Raw genomic sequence first — 18013 nt, forward strand, 5'->3', positions numbered from 1 at the left:
AAGTGTGGCACAAAATCAATATTTTTTCATTAAAAATTATAAAGTGCAGACAAGATATGGAGGAATGCATACACAGTGCGCAGTACAAATGTAATTATACTTTGCAACCAGGGCCTGGATAACACATGGTCAGCGGAAGCAGCCGATGTACAGTACACGTACTGGCACTCCATAATGTGACTGGTTTAGGGAAAACAAAGGTGCTTGAACTATGAAACTGCAAAATTATTCTCCTTAATAACAGGGCACCAAGTGAGCAAGAGAAGGGGCAGTAGAGGCCAGAGATGGAAAAAGGTACTCAGAGAAAAGAGAGAGAGAGAGAGAGACAAAAGCAGGTGCCCTGTATTTCCATCTACGAGATTTCTCAATACTCTAAGCAGGGAGTTATCAGTCTGAGGTGGAGGGATAGGGAGGGAGGAATTTGGAGCTTTATTATTATTCTGATTTGATAGGTCTGAAACAACCTGATCTAAATGAACTTTTTTCTTTGATGAAGCGTTTAATATCATGTCCATTTTCCAATACTTCTGATGTCACTCAACCCTTGGCATCAGATCTTGCTACTTACTCTGTGACAAAAATGATAAAGGGGAAGGGACAACTTCCCCATGAGGAAAGGCTAAAGTTGCTAGGGTCTTCAGCTTGCAGAAAAGATGGCTGAGGGGAGATAAGATAGAGGTCTATAAAATACTGAGTGGAGTGGAATGGGTAGATGTGAATCGCTTGCTTACGCTTTCCAAAAATACTAGGACTAGGGGGCACGCAATGAAGCTACAAAGTAGTAAATTTAAAACAAATCATAGAAAATGTTTCTTCACTCAACGTATAATTAAACTCTGGAATTTGTTGCCAAAGAATGTAGTAAAAGCAGTTAGCTTAGCGGGGTTAAAAAAGGTTTGGATTGCTTCCTAAAAGTAAAGTCCATAAGCCATTATTAAGATGGACTTGGGGAAAATTCACTGCTTATTTCTAGGACAAGCAGCATAAAATGTATTGTAGTGTTTTGGGATCTTGTCAGGTACTTGTAACCTATAGGGTAGACACCCCTGATGGTGTGGATAACATGAAGAAGGTTTTAGTGAAGCTAGAGGAATGTTCTGGAATTTGGCAGCTTAGATTTAATGAGGAATGGCCAGTAGAAAATAGGAGGTGACGATGCCCCTATACAAAACTCTGGTGAGACCTCATTTAGAATATTATGTACAGTTCTGGAGATGCACCTTCATAAAATTATAAACAGGATGGAGTCAGTCCAGAGGGTGGCTACTAAAATGTATTTGTCAGTGGTCTTTGTCATAAAGTGCATGGGGACAGACTGAGCCCGAGCACCTGCAATACAGCAAAACCAAAAATTGTAATGGACACACCCCAACTTCCCTCTTCCCTCCTAAGTTCCCAAATATACCTACCTTACATGAACCTATTCTGCTACAATAACACCTGTATTTGTTCATTCCAGAACTGGCGAACGCCACTACGGTACTATGTAAGCAACATTGAGCCTGCAAATAGGTCGGAAAATGTAGGATACAAATGTAACAAATAAAAATAAATAAATGTATACTTTGGAAGAAAGGTGGGAAAGGGGAGATCTGATACAGATATTTAAATACCTATGCGGCATATGCACAGGAGACAAATCTCTTTCAATTGAAAGGAAGCTCTGGAACGAGAGGGAATAGGATCAAACTGAAAGGGGATAGATTCAGAAGTAACCTGAACAAATATTTCTTCATGGACAGGTTGGTGAATTTGTGGAATGGTGCCCCCCCTCAGTCGAAGCGGTGGAGACGAAAACAGTATCTGAATTCAAGAGAGCTATAGGATCTCTAAGGGAGTGTTAGGGAGAGTAGATGGCACGGATGGGCAGACTAGATAGTCACATGTGTGAGCAGTGGCGTACCAAGGGGGGGCGGTGGGGGCGGTTAGCCCCGGGTGCACACTGCTGGGGGGGTGCCGTGCGCCTGTCGGCTCTTCGTTTTCATGCTCCCTTTGCCCCGGAACAGGTTACTTCTTGTTCCGGGGCAGAGGGAGAATGAAAACGAAGAGCTGGCAGGCGCGCGGCCCCCCCCCCCAGTGGCATGCACCCGGGGGGGGTTCTTTCACCGGCGGGGGGCATCACGCTGTTCCGGGGGGGGGGGGGGGGGGGCGCTGCACCCGGGGGGCAGGGCGCATTGGCGATCCGCCCCAGGTGTCAACCCCCCTAGGAACGCCACTGTGTGTGAGTTAAGGTAATGTGAATATTTTGGTTACCCTGAAATATGGTCTAAGCATCTGAACATTTCTGCACTGATAAGAAGGGACCCACCCATGGCAGCCAGTCAGCCCATGAATATAAAGTCATCTTCATTATGGCATAATGTAAGCCACACTGAGCCTGCAAATGGGTGGGGAAAATGCGGGATACAATTGCTACAAATAAATAAAAACATGAAAAAATGATTGATGTGAAACTTACTGTTATGATTTAACATAGCCCACAACGCATAAAACATGGGAATTAAAACTGATTCAAGATCTAAGTGCAAAGTCTATAGACACTTTTTCTCATGGACTTTGCAGTAGCTCTGGACTTTTTTTTTTTTTTTTTTGCATTAAACGTCCCAGGAGAAAGGACCTGCAGCGGTTTGCACATGCGTCTTCCCCATGAAAAGCGCATTCCTGCCTTCCAGTCTTTCTACAAAAGCAACAATATATGTGCTTTGAAGGCCTAACATTATTACCCCGCATGAGTTTCCTTATGTAATATTGATTGTAATTTATGCTGATCCTGTTGTCATATTTTAAGTACTAATTAGGTCTCTGTTGTTAAGCTGTGATCAGACTGTATGTTTTTAGTATTGCGATTACCATTTTATGTGCCCTTATGTTTTATTGAATTATGCTATTTAATTTCTTTATGCTGATTTTATGGTGTTTAGGCTGCAAACTGCTCCGAGCAACCATTGAGATAACAAGCTATAAATGGAATCCGATAAGCAAACAAAGATATATGATCGTTCTCAATATTAATTTTTTTGAAGGAACAAATTTCATGTACATATTTTAACTGGAGGAAAGGAGGAACAGGGGTGATATGATACAGACGTTCAAATATTTGAAAGGTATTAATCCACAAACGAACCTTTTCCGGAGATGGGAAGGCGGTAGAACGAGAGGACATGAAATGAGATTGAAGGGGGGTAGACTCAGGAAAGATGTCAGGAAGTATTTCTTCACGGAGAGGGTGGTGGACGCTTGGAATGCCCTCCCGCGGGAGGTGGTGGAGATGAAAACGGTAACGGAGTTCAAACATGCGTGGGATATGCATAGAGGAATCCTGTGCAGAAGGAATGGATCCTCAGAAGCTTAGCTGAAATTGGGTGGCGGAGCAGTTGGGGGGAAGAGGGGGTGGTGGTTGGGACGTGAGGATAGGGGAGGGCAGACTTATACGGTCTGTACCAGAGCTGGTGATGGGAGGCGGGACTGGTGGTTGGGAGGCGGGAAATACTGCTGGGTAGACTTATATGGTCTGTGCCTTGAAAAGGACAGGTACAAATTCAAGGTAAGGTATACACATATGAGTTTGTCTTGGGCAGACTGGATGGACCATGCAGGTCTTTTTCTGCCGTCATCTACTATGTATGTTACTATGTAACTGTTGGCCATTATTTTTCAACTGTTTTAGGTGCTTTTTTCTTTCTTATGTCTAATCTTCCCTATGTGTTTTCTAACATAAGGCTAGTGCGTTTTTTTCTAGCGAAAAAGGTGTCAGTACTCAAATGCCAGCCTTCAGGAGTGGGGTGATCACTGAGGGACCCTCCCCACAATAGCCAGGGTCCCCTGCAACCAGTCACAGAATCTATGACAAGGCAGAATTGGTGTGTAGAGCCTGAGCTCTTTCAATAAAACTTGGGAACCATGGGTCAATTTTAGCAGACAATGGAAAAGGTGCCAGTACTCAAATGCCAGGCCACCCTTCAGGAGTGGGGTGATCACTGAGGGACCCTCCCCACAATAGCCAGGGTCCCCTGCAACCAGTCACAGAATCTATGACAAGGCAGAATTGGTGTGTAGAGCCTGAGCTCTTTCAATAAAACTTGGGAACCATGGGTCAATTTTAGCAGACAATGGAAAAGGTGCCGCTACTCAATACCCCCAAGTACCCCCTCAAAAAAAAAACCCTATTTGAAACCCTCTGCTCAGTGTGTGGCAGCAGCTAAGAAAGCAAATAGAATGTTAGGTATTATTAGGAAAGGAATGGAAAACAAAAATGAGGATGTTATAAAGCCTTTGTATCGCTCCATGGTGCAACCGCACCTCTAGTACTGTGTGTAATTCTGGTTGCCACATCTCAAAAGGGGGGGAAAGGGAAATGGGACTTGATATACCTCCTTCCTGTGGTTTTTGCAACTACATTCAAAGTGGTTAAGTGACTTGCCCAGAGTCACAAGGAGCTGCAGTGGGAATTGAACTCAGTTCCCCAGGATCAAAGTCCACTGCACTAACCACTAGGCTACTCCTCCACTCATTCCACCAATAAGAGCCAACCTCATCAGTGATGTCACAATGGCTTGATTGCCCGATACTTGGCTCACTTCTGATATTGTGATGTCATAAGGGAAAGGGAAATGGGACTTGATATACCGCCTTTCTGAGGTTTTTGCAACTACATTCAAAGCGGTTTACATATATTCAGGTACTTATTTTGTACCAGGGGCAATGGAGTGTTAAGGGACTTGCCCAGAGTCACAAGGAGCTGCAGTGGGAATTGAACCCAGTTCCCCAGGATCAAAGTCTGCCTCACTAACCACTAGGCTACTCCCCTCCACTCATTCCACCAATAAGAGCCAACCTCATCAGTGATGTCACAATGGCTGCCTGATACTTGGCTCACTTCTGATATTGTGATGTCATAAGGGAAAGGGAAATGGGACTTGATATACCGCCTTTCTGAGGTTTTTTTGCAACTACATTCAAAGCGGTTTACATATATTCAGGTACTTATTTTGTACCAGGGGCAATGGAGGGTTAAGTGACTTGCCCAGAGATACAAGGAGCTGCAGTGGGAATTGAACTCAGTTCCCCAGGATCAAAGTCCACTGCACTAACCACTAGGCTATTCCTCCACTCCAGATATAGTGGAATTAAAAAAGGTGCAGAGAAGGGCAACGAAAATAATAAAGGGAATGAGAGGACTCCCTATGAGCAGTGCATTTTTCTAGCAAATGCCAGGCCACCCTTCAGGGGTGGGATGATCACTGAGGGACCCTCCCCACAATAGCCAGGCACCCTGCAACCAGTCACAGAATCTATGAGAAGGCAGAATTGATGTGTAGAGCCTGAGCTCTTTCATTAAAACTTGGAGACCATGGGTCAATTTTAGTAGACAATGGAAAAGCTCTGGAAGCCGCATTGAGCCTGCTATGAGTGGGAAAGCACGGGGTACAAATGTAATTAAAAAAAAGGGGCGGTACTCAATACCCCCTCAAAAAACGCCCTGCATAAGGCTTGATATAAAAATGTTTAAAACACACCTGTATTTTCACCTGGACAGCTGTGGGTGGCGCTAGAAAGTTAACGTGTGACGATGGCTCATTAAGGCATTCCTTTCTATTTATTCACATGATACACTGCTTGATGTTAAAAAAAAAAAAAAAAGGTTTGCGGAGCATATCACTGCCTGGAGGCTTTGTAATGTTTCTGGCAAACATTTTTCTCGTTTTCCCATGTGGTATGATTGTGAAGGAAGCGCTCGACACTCTGCCAGGATCTAATGTTCATTTTTGAGAAAGATAAAGTACTCACTGTCACACTTTTTGAAATGAAGTGAGCAGACAACTTAGTTTTGTTGGCTAAGTCATTGGCCTCAAAGAGAACTTATTACATTCATCTAGCAGCAACGATAGCAAAGTAGAAGAGAAACAGACAAAATGATGGCAGATACAGGCCATATGGCTTATCCAGTCTGCCCATCTGTGCCATCCATGATCTAAGAGATCCCACTTGCTTGTCCCACATTTCTCGAATTCAGATAGGGTCCTCGTCTCCACTACCCTCACTAGGAAGCTGTTCCATGAATTTACCACCCTTTCTGTAAAGAAGTATTTCCTTAATTTACTCCTGAATTTATTCTCTTTCAGCTTCATCCTATGACCCTCATTCCAGAGCTTCCTTTCATTTGAAAGAGACTCATCTCCTGTGCATTTATGCCAAGGAGGTATTTAAATGTCTCTATCCCCCTCCTTCCAAAGTATTTATTTAGCTTTTGCTCACACCTTTTTCAGTAGTAGCTCAAGGTGAGTTACATTCAGGTACTCTGGATATTTCTCTGTCCCAGGAGGGCTGACAATCTAAGTTTGTACCTGAGGCAATGGAAAGGGGGAAAGGGGACTTTCTGAGGTTTTTGCAACTACATTCAAAGCGGTTTACATATATTCAGGTACTTATTTTGTACCAGGGGCAATGGAGGGTTAAGTGACTTGCCCAGAGTCACAAGGAGCTGCAATGGGAATCGAACTCAGTTCCCCAGGATCAAAGTCCGCTGCACTAACCACTAGGCTACTCCTCCATTCAAGTATACATTTCAGGGGTCAAAATTCAGCTGGAGGAAATCAGCGGTTTGTCCAGGCACTGGCGTTGAATTTCCGGGTTTGTAGAGCAGGCTAATGCACAGCCGGTAAGTGCAATAATCAGCTCTTACCCGGCTCTAGACTCCATTCCCAGGACCCTTGAGAGTGGAGGCTAGAGACCCGCAGAAGAACCACTGGAACGTGTAACTGGCTAAGGGCTACTTATGCAGTTAACCTGGCTGGTTAAGTTCTGAATATCAACACTCCAGTTATTAAGTATAATTTAGAAACAGGCAAAACTGTTCAGATTAATCTTGAATTCTTATTACTATTGGTAGAGAAGAAAAGATTGCAGCGTGACATAAATCAGACATTCTAACCTACTTTCATATGCTTTTGACTAATTATTTTTAAAAACTATGATCACCCGATAATAGATCGTTATCTCAGGTGCGCAGCATAAGCAGTTTCAAATCTGCAATTAATGGTACGTTATTCAGCTGAAGCAAGAGAAAGCGCTTCTCTCAGGAAGATAATGAAATGCAGGATAAAGCCTCATGACACATTCAGAATGCTCGCTGAAGCTTTTATATCTTTCTTGCCTGGTGAAGACTTTAAAAAAAAAAAAAAAATAGTGAACTCTATCTTCACTGGAGGATTATAATGCTGGTGTAGAGCACTTCAGTCGACAAGTAAAGATGTGCAAAACTGTTCACTAGTGAACTACTACAAAACAGAGACAACACCTACCATCATATCTATGAAACTAAGATTGCAGAACATTAAAAAAAAAACCTGAAAAGGTGATATGAATGTTGATCTTGTTGTGCTTTATGTATCAACAGGACACACCTACTACAGACTTCCTTTTCTGTGTTTTATTGTTTATACTAGCCATTAAGCCCGTAACAGCGGGCTGGTTTTTTGTCTTCCTATGGCCTCCCCCCCCCCCCCCCCCCCGTCCACCAACCCTGCTCTCTCCCCTGCCCTTCCCCCAGCATCTGTTTCCCTCAGTTCCGCCTCCTCCTTCCCTCCCTGCTCCCTCCTCCTCCGATTTTCACGCCCATGTCCAAGCCCTCCTCCCTATTGGGCTGTACTGCTGGTGGAGACGGGGCTTGGACTTCTACACTCTCAGCGTTCTGATTCAACTGCGCATTTGCAGGTGAGTCGGTCACTTGCCGTTTATATGTTTGATTGTAAACTGTTCTGGTCTGGTAAGGGTGAGCGGGATATCAAGCCTGAAATAAACATCCATGACAGAGTGAAACATTTGACCAACTTATTTATTTTTGAGAACTGAGAAACTAAAATGTTCTTCGAGCCCCAGGTATACAGGGTAAGGACAGGACTCCCACTCAATGCACTTGTGCTAGGCTTAAAAGAAACCATGGAGGCACTTAGATTCAACATGAATGCTAAAATGTAATGAAGAAGGCCATTTTCAGTTCATTCCCTCTGAGCAAACCAAATAGGCATGGGTGCTACTTCAACCAAAAATCCATTTCATTCTGGCACCAGTATAGTCCATGGAACCAGGAAAGTAACGCTTGCTTTTATTTGTCCAGGACCCTTGAGAGTGCAGCTTAGAAACCTGCAGAAGAACCACTGGAACTGCAAAGATAAGGTAGGTGATGGTGAATAATTATCCTCCACGTCCCTTGAGGTGGCCAGGGACTAGCATTTGGTCTCTAATCAAGGAGACATCTCATACTGGTCCAATAGGCTCCTCTGGGGTTGTGTCTTTCTTTCTGTTGCCTAGAGGATAAGTATTCATGGGCTTCTACCTTGACTCTACAACTCCTGGGATTTGGGCTGCAGGTCTCCTGAGGATCACAGCTTTCAGCCCTGGAAAGTCTAACAATCAGACATACTAGAGCCACCTTGAAAAGGATACGAAATAAGCCTGTCCCAGCCTCACTTTTTCCAAATCCCATGGCTGATGATGTCAGCACTTTTTTCTTTTTTTTTTTTTCCTGAAGAGAGAACTTTGTGTTAGGAATATGTAATCTTTGAAGGGGGAAGGGGTGAAAATGATCAGGCCCAGAAGCAGAGAAGCAAAGAGCATACAAGGCTAAGTTTATGCGTCAGAGAAAAGTCAGGCTCTGTGGTGCAGAGCAGACCTACATAGTGAGAAGCTTGATAGAAAAACAAACAAACCAAAAAGTACTGGTGCGATCAGCTGTTTTGACGCCTTACGTCCTGCACAGGGCTACATGCACGGTGCAGGACGTAAGGCGTCGAAACAGCTGATCGCAGGAACTTCGTTGAACGAAGGCGCTACTCCGGCGCTGAAGAAGACTCTCTTTGGCTGGCGGGGTTCGGGGACCCCTGCCAGCAAAAAAGGTATCTGATGAGGCGGCGGGGGATAGTTGGTGGCGGGAGGGGGGTTCAAGGGGATTGTTGGCAGGGTGGCCAGGGACAAATCTACGGGGGGCCCAGGCCCCCCCCAGGCCCCACGTAGCTTCGCCACTGCTACAGAGGTAGAGCTGATATATAGGGGTAGGCAGGACATATACCAACTGAGCTAGTGCAATTCACTTCACTTATAAAAGTCTGGCATACCCTAAAGTGACTGACTCCATCGCTGTTTCTACCCTCTACTCTTAGTACTGTGTAAGACACGAATAGTAACATCCCTACACATTACAGAATATATAGTAGCTGTATCCGTCTCACTAAATGATGTCAATGCTTGCTAGATGTAGGTGTGGGAATGGAGGAAGAAACAGAGGCGGTTGATTCTCCAGAAAGACATAGGGGCCACATCAGCATTAGTGGTGATGATCAGAGACTTGGATCTCAGAACACCTGCCAAATAGCTCTCTGTATGAATAGTGGCTCTGAATATATGACATTTAAGGAGCCAATGACAGGACTGGCATGTTTCATAGTCCAAGACTGGCCCAAAAATGGGGCCAGAAAAGCAAAAGTCAGCTTAGGGCATCACCACCCCTTTTGCCAACTCTGCCTTCATGCCAATGTTCATATTACTTTACCCCACTAGAGGTGCCATGGGATTCTTCTTACAAATGTTGGCGTTGCTTTGCATCTCTTCCAGTGTTTTGGAGCCTTCATGGCTGTTTTGGTGTTGCTTTAATTCCCTCCTGGTGCATTGGACTCTTCATTTTACGCTTTGTGCTGCTTTGACATAAGACATAAGCGTCGCCACACTGGGACAGACCAAAGGTCCATCTAGCCCAGCACCCTGTCTCCGACAGTGGCCAATCCAGGTCACAATCATCCAACAAGCTCCAAGGAGCAAAGCATTTTGTACTGCTTGTCCCAGGAATAGTGGATTTTTCCCTACGTTCCTTTAATAACATTCTATGGCCTTTTCCTTCAGGAAGCCGTCCAAACCTTTCTTAAACTCTGCTAAGCTAACCGCCTTAACCACATTCTTTTTTTTTTATGGTGGCTTCATGCTACTGATCGTCCCCTTTGCCCCTCTTTTGAGTTCTTTATGTCAGTTTTAAGTTTATTAAGTTTCAAGGTTATTAAGAACTTGCTATCCTGCCTATCGATGAAAACCAACTAAGTGGCTTTAATGTTTTGTAGTACTGTTGCCTCTGTGGCAGATACCTGTTAGCAAGATTTAAGCAAGTTTCAGTGAAAATAGATGAAACCCCCCCCTTGCTAGACTATAAAATTGTTTGCCTCATTACCTTTAATGGAAATGAATGAAAGAAATGATTTGGAATATGAAAATGAATGGAACGGGTGATTGATATGAAAACAAACGGAACTGAAAATTTTCCCTGCATACATCCCTATTAATCAGTTTTAGTATAATCGCTGGGCTGGGAGGGGGATAATATGGGAGACAGTATCTCAGGAAGCGGTGCATGAAAGCTTCTGGTACTTAACCCAGTGACCTCCAGAGCTGGAAACAAGAAATGAACAGTTGGAAGCTGCTGGGCCATAAACAAATGAAAAACCATCCAAATGATCCATGTGTCCAGTGGGATTACTCAGACTTCCATGGAGTTTCTCACAGATTCTTTCCAGCTCATCTGTTATTTCTTTCTCTTCTAAAGAGGCCTGTCAGAACTGAAGCTTTCTGCACCTTTAATCATAATTCCTATAAAGCCCAGGCCTGGGGTTCTATCTGAAGAGACAGCACCTATGTACAGGGTATCCCGATGGAAGGAGCTCCTCTTCCTCCATCCCTGAGCCCCTTTTTCTGAGGATCACCCAGTCTGGTCCTTTTTAGGTTCTGCAGAGACTGGGCTGGTAGTATTCAAGTACTGGAACATAGGATCTGCATCGGCTTTGTCCCTCAGGCTGAGCAGTGCATGGGAGAGAGGACCACAAGGTCATGGAAAGAGAAGGGGTGAAAACTGTACATCTTAGTTTGGAGGGATACCCCATCCCGCTCCTGATCATTGGGTGATTATGAGGTAAATCAGATTAATTTATCAGGCATTTGGGCATGCTCTAGTGGGCCAATCAGGTTGGTCACATGATGAACGCTTAGTCTGTTGTGCTCAGCTCCTGCATCGTTGCACTGAAGTCACATGTTTTTCTAATCTTACAGACTGGATACAGAGCATCGTACGCTTAAGGACTCAAGATCCAAAGCTGAACAGGCAGCCATTTCAGGTAAGTCAGTCCAATTTTATTGTTTGCCTGTTGCTGTATATATAAATGAAAGCTACTTCTGGCTGACCTTTGTTTCAGATCCTGTGGACCACCGTGCTTCTGTGTCCTGAGTCCACTGGAATTCCATGGACAAGTCCAGCCTTACGATCCCAACTGCTTGTTTTCTAGGGATCAGGGTAAAGGATATGCTCTAGGGATGGTACCCAAAGGGGACAGATACGTATGCCTAAATTGGCAAAGTAGGGATCTGAAGAATGAGCTGAGGGGCCTGTGCCTGGAAATGGATCCTCCATAATATGAATGTCTCTGCTGCACAGATTAATAAAAAAGGTTCTTCAGCTTCCATTTTAGGTGCTCTCCACAGGGATTGCACCTGGACACGGAGCTGCAGCTGTAGGTCTGGATTTATTTCAAATGTAGGAACTGCAGGCCTGGACTAACAGGCTTCTGTCCAGGCTCACCCTCACTTTGCTCTTCGTCTCTTAACGTAAGGTTACCAGATTTTCAGCAAGCAAATCTGAGACCCTTATTCTTATCTCCCAAGCTACGGCGTCCCTCCTCAGTTCCAGAATTGAGAAGTGGGTGTGGATGTGGGTGTGAGGGTGAGGTAGAGAGCCTCCCCAGAGCTGCAAGAAAGGATGAACTCCACTCACTTGGTGGCATCAACATGACATCCGAGCCTAGAGTCGGTTAGAGGCATCCTGCAGACAATATTTGTCCACCTCGAGTACAGAACAATGTAACTTTACCTTGGGAAAAATTTTGCCAGCCAAGTATCAACATATACAATTTTCTGACAACATATAACATACATAGTAGATGACGGCAGAAAAAGACCTGCACGGTCCATCCAGTCTGCCCAACAAGATAAACTCATATGTGCTACTTTATATGTATACCTGACCTTGATTTGTACTTGTGCTCTTCAGGGCACAGACCGTATAAGTCTGCCCAGCACTATCCCTGCCTCCCAACCAGAAAATGTTACTGACCCAATTTAACCCATCAGAGTCCTGAACAGAAGAGCAGTAAACACCAGAATGAGCAAATTAGGCAATGAAATTCAGCCTTTTCAGATCATAAAATTCTCTGGTCAATATTCAGCCAGCAGTGGCCATTGTTTCTTTAAACACAGAGCCTCTCCTGCCCTGCTGAAATTGCTTCAGTATTGACCTCTGTCTGTCTGTGGGGTGTACACATGACCATAATACTCTGGATTGAATCCCTTGATTCTTTTTCAGGAAATAAAATATGCTTTTCAACCTTTGGGGTCTCTGGTAGATTTTCTGGCTCAGGTTTTCTCTTTTTATTTCCTGTCTCTACCCCCCCCCCCTCATGTAACTCTTCCTTTCTTGGTCTCTTTCCTTCCAGGTGGAAATGTTAGAACTTTTCTCTTTGTGTTCTTTTCCGTCTTGTCTTCTTTTTCTGCCTGCTCTACTTTCCCTGATTCCTCTTCCTTCTCATCTCCTCCATTATTTATCTCCTTCCTCCTAAAATATCTCCCTTCCTCACCTCCACAGTCAGGGTCCTGCCTCTCACCCACTCCCATCACCCCTCTCATCCTTAGCCCTCTGGGAGGTCTAAGGATGAGAGGGCTAAGTATCTCTCCACACTCGTCCTTCCCGTGCACTCCGCTCCATGGATAAATCCTTCTTATCTGTTCCCTTCTCCACTACTGCCAACTCCAGACTTCGCGCCTTCTGTCTCGCTGCACCCTACGCCTGGAATAAACTTCCTGAGCCCCTACGTCTTGCCCCATCCTTGGCCACCTTTAAATCTAGACTGAAAGCCCACCTCTTTGACATTGCTTTTGACTCGTAACCACTCGCCTCCACCTACCCTCCTCTCCTCCTTCCTGTACACATTAATTGATTTGATTTGCTTACTTTATTTTTTGTCTACTAGATTGTAAGCTCTTTGAGCAGGGACTGTCTTTCTTCTATGTTTGTGCAGCGCTGCGTATGCCTTGTAGCTCTATAGAAATGCTAAATAGTAGTAGTAGTAGTCTCTTGTAATCAGAGGTGATATTGTGATGTCATAATGCCTCAGGCCACCAATAAGAGCCAACCTCATCAGTGATGTCACAATGGCTTGATTGTCCTATACTTGGCTCACTTTTATTACATAGCTCTTTGAGCAGGGACTGTCTTTCTTCTATGTTTGTGCAGCGCTGCGTACGCCTTGTAGCGCTATAGAAATGCTAAATAGTAGTAGTAGGTCTGATGCTGCTGAGAGCCACACATTAGCCCTGCATTAAATTTTTTATATATATATATATATTACCCACCTTCGAATTTTGAATTTTCAGGCTCTGCTTTGTATGTAAATAAATTCTCCCAGTTTCCTCCTCTTCTTAATTTAGATTGCACTGGGAAATTGTTGAAAATGCTGTCCTTACTGGAACTCTGCTCTGACTCAGCTTAACTGCAAACTATTTGTAGCTATTATAATTAGATTGTAAGCTCTGTCGAGCAGGGACTGTCTCTTCATGTTCAAGTGTACAGCGCTGCGTACGTCTAGTAGCGCTATAGAAATGATAAGTAGTAATAGTAGTAGCTATTAGTACATTAACATCTGAATACAAGGCTGAAGTGTGTTCACTTTAACGTTAACGTTATTTGATATTCTGTGGGCTGGCACACACTTCTGGCCGAAAATCCACTTGACAACAGTTTTAATAACGAACTAAGAAACATCTGAAGGCGGGGGAGGCATTTAATGCATTGCACACAATCCGTGCTGGAGCTCTGTTTGAGGAAAAGTGTACCCTGCTGTCGGACGCGCTACTGACATGTTCATGTGATCACAGTAATCAATCTGTTTAATTGTACAATCGCGTCTAATAAAAATGGTGGTTATGACTGAGCTAAAGGCAGGTTGTGGGCAATTACCCTGATTGAACTTGTTTATTAAAAGAATACATTCATGAATACACTTGAGGTAAAAATGTATCCGTGGTGTCTGTATTAGAATTCACCCACTAATATTTTCAAAAAGGTTTGTCACCCAAACAGGAATTCAAAGCATGTTACAGCTCAAACAATTTAAAAAACATGCCCAACCACCATAATGAAAATGGTGGTGAGCGTGGATGTATGTGTGTGTTTGTGAATTTGTGTGAGTGTGTACACTGGTACTTTGTAGATCATGGACACACTCACATGCACGTACAGAGTGGCAAGGCTACGGCTGGGGTTGGGATTGGAAGAACGGGATTGGGAAGAAGAGACACAGAGATGACACTGCAGAAGAAGGAAATTGGGCAGAGAGTAGATTCGTATGACCCTTTGCAGATTCTATATTTCTGTGATTATCCTTGAAAGAAGTCCTCACCACACTGAGAAGGAAACCAAGTCGGCAACATTCATTTGCACCTCTGAGCTGGGCCCTGCGGCTCGCTCCTGTTCTTGCTACAGAAGACAGCGAAACGGTGGCGGAAGGGCGCAGAATACTTACAAGCTCATTAAAAGTTGGGTCAGTGCTTTTTGGAACCATTTTTGTCTTTTTCTGACTGGTTTGATCAGGATCTGGTAAGACACATATCTCAATATGTGCACTTGGGGCAGAGCCATCGGGTAAATGCTGAGGATACAGAAGTGAATAATTATTGCAGTAGTAACCAAGGAAATGCAGCAGAGAGAATAAATCTGCAAACATGCAAGCCAAATCTTTTCTGATCAAAAATATAGCAAGGATGCGATTTAAGCTGAAAGACACATCTATACTGACAAGAGAAATGAAGCCTACAAACGCAGACTGAGGGTTAGCTTGATGCATGCACAGAGCATGGCACTGCACTGCGGCAACTTTTGGGGCTCTCCATACTTTAAAATGCAGCACTGCAGGGAGTCCACGTGCAGAGTCCATGGAAAATAACAGATATAGGGTCCCTTTTACTAAGCCACGTGCCCAACGCACATGAATTTTGAGTTACCGTCCGGCTACCGTGAGGTAATTTCATTTTTGACGCGCGTCCTCTAGGCACGCTGGAAAATATTTCTATTTTCTGGCACGTGGGCAGTAATCGGCATTTTACGTGCATAGACCATTACCGCCCGGCTACTGCGTGAGACCTTACCGCTAAGTTAATGGCTGGCGGGAAGGTCTCAGACCCAAAATGGACACGCAGCAATTTTTATTTTGCCGCTCGTCCATTTTCGGCAAAAATAAATAGAAGGCATTTTTTACAGGTGCGCTGAAAAAGGATTCTGCGCGCGCCCAAAACACACATCTACACTACCGCAGGCCATTTTCCAGCGTGCCTTTGTAAAAGGGCCCCATAGATTTCCCCCCCATATTCATTAGAAATAAAACAGAGCCAGTGGTGGGCAGCGGGACTGGTGGTTGGGAGGCAGGGATAGTGCTGGACAGACTTGTACGGTCTGTGCCAGAGCCGGTGGTTGGGAGGCAGGGCTGGTGGTTGGGAGGTGAGGATAGTGCTTGGCAGACTTATATGGTTTGTGCCAGAGCCAGTGGTTGGGAGGAGGGGCTGGTGGTTGGGAGGCGGGGATAGTGCTGGGCAGACTTATATGGTCTGTGCCCTGAAGAGCACAGGTACAAATCAAAGTAGGGTATACACAAAAAGCAGCAAATATGAGTTATCTTGTTGGGCAGACTGGATGGGCCGTGCAGGTCTTTTTCTGCCGTCATCTACTATGTTACTATGTAAAACATGGAAAAGAAAATAAGATGATACCTTTTTATTGGACATAACTTAATACATTTCTTGATTAGCTTTCGAAGGTTGCCCTTCTTCGTCAGATTGGAAATAAGCAAATCTTGGTAGATGACAGTATATATAAGTGAGAAATCAAAGCATTTCAGTGACAGTCTAACAGGATGGGGGTGGATAGGTGAGAGACAGGAAGAGTCCGGTGGATGAGGGAAAGGGAGATATGCATGGAGGTCTGTCACTGAAATGCTTTGATGTTGGTGCTTATAAGATTGAAGATAGTGATTTTTTGACATTTATATTGTTGATTATAAGAACATAACAACATAAAAATAGCCATACTGGGTCATAACAATGGTCCATCTAGCCTTCTTCCAGCAGTGGCCAATTCAGGTCACAAGTACCTGGCAGAACCCAAAACAGTAGCAACATTCCATGTAGAATCCCAAAGAATAGCAATATTCCATGCTACAAATCCCAGGGCAAGCAGTTGCTTCCCCCATGTCTATCTCAACAACAGACTATGGACTTTTCTTCCAGGAACTTGTCCAGACCTTTTTTTAAACCCAGATACGCTAACCACTGTTACCACATTCTCCGGCAGCAAGTTCCAGAGCTGAACTATTTTTTCCTGCTATTTGTTTTAAAATTATTTCCATGTAATTTCATTGAGTGTCCCTTGGTGTTTGTAATTTTTGCAAGAGTGAAAAATTGTTTCACTTCTACCCGTTCTACAACACTCAGGATTCTATAAACCTCAATCATATCTCTCCTCAGCCATCTCTTTTCCAAGCTGAAAAGCCCTAACCTGGGCTAGATGGACCATTGGTCTGTCCCAGTATGGCTTCTCTAATGTTCTTATGAAAGTTTGGCTCTTTACCCAGGCCTTTAATGGAAGACTTAACTAACTTGCTAGTCACACACACAAGGAATGACACTATAGCAGACCATTTTTATTCACTCCTACCCTGGCTAAGATAATATTCAAGCACCTTTCTGACCTTATGTGCAACTTTCTTGCAATTAATCCCCTTATTTTCTGACTCCTGTTACGCTATCTTATTTAAATGTCCAATTTTGCTTACAGCCTATGCTGTATATTACAATTTTCTATTACTTATTGTGTTGACATTGTTAAGTAGTATACTATGCCATACTTTGCATTGTTTGTTAATTGCATATGTTTATTTATTAGGATTTATTTACCGCCTTTTTGAAAGAATTCACTCAAGGCGGTGTACAGCAAGAATGTCAAATATAGACAATAGACAATTACATCAATAAAAATATTCAAAGGCTCATTTTTGACTTACAATATTCTTCAAGTGTTTTAACAATACTTTCAGCCTTGGCTTCTCGTAAGAAACGTATAACTGGATCCCAGGCTCTTTGCCAGTGAATTTAAGTCCTGAAAACAGTAACAAAGGGCTTTTATTTAGTCAAAATCCTGCCTGTGTAATATTATACAACAGAAATGCACATTTGCATATGCTAAAAGGACATTGTAATAGTGTAACATTGAGTAGAGGACACTGAAGTGAGAAATCTGTTGCAGGACTAAAGCTACACCACATTCCGTAGTTGTGTGGAAACAGTGGCCTGAATTGTCTTATGTTCTTACCCCAAAAGCAGTGGCATAGCCAAGGATGGGCTCAGGTGGGCCCAGGTCCACCCATTTTGGGCTCAGGCCCACCCACTAGCAGCACATCTATGATGTGGCTGGCAGGGATTCCCCAAGCCCCACCAGCCGAAAACTCCCAACTGTCCCTCCTGCATACCTTGTAAATAACAGATCTTCCCCTGCAGTGAGCAGCGACTGATACATACTGCTTGCACTAGCCCCACAGCCTTCCCTCTGATGTATTCCCGCCTATGTGGAAACAGGAAGTTACATCAGAGGGAAGGCTGTGGGGCCAACATGAGCAGTGTGTATTAGTTGCTGCTCGCTGCCAGTGAAAAGCTGCTATTTAAAAGGTATACGGGGGAGGAGGGATGTTTGAGAGACCAAATCGCATGCAGGTGAGAGAAGGAGAGACCAAATCACTTGTAGAGTACGTCTGCCCACCCATCTTGGGCCCAGGCCCACCCAAAATTGGGTGTCTGGCTACGCCCCTGCCCAAAAGATCTGATAAATTTACAGGTCAATGTTTAAGCTCTGCAGTCAGCATTTCTTGCAATGATTCATAGATAT

The 18013-nt window shown here is 44.0% G+C and overlaps 1 protein-coding gene across 1 annotated transcript in view; it reads right to left on the bottom strand.

Moving 5' to 3' along the window:
* PIK3C2G (phosphatidylinositol-4-phosphate 3-kinase catalytic subunit type 2 gamma) overlaps positions 1-18013 on the bottom strand; it is a 170973-nt gene that overhangs the window by 6898 nt on the left and 146062 nt on the right. The window contains exons 31-32 of the mRNA XM_030215213.1: positions 17136-17230; positions 14607-14732 (exon numbers count right to left, since the gene is read on the bottom strand). Coding sequence (XP_030071073.1) covers positions 14607-14732; positions 17136-17230 — 221 coding nt within the window. The remainder of the gene's footprint in view (positions 1-14606; positions 14733-17135; positions 17231-18013) is intronic.

This window comes from Microcaecilia unicolor, chromosome 9 (genome assembly GCF_901765095.1).
Source record: "Microcaecilia unicolor chromosome 9, aMicUni1.1, whole genome shotgun sequence".
NCBI classification, from domain to species: Eukaryota; Metazoa; Chordata; class Amphibia; order Gymnophiona; family Siphonopidae; genus Microcaecilia; species Microcaecilia unicolor.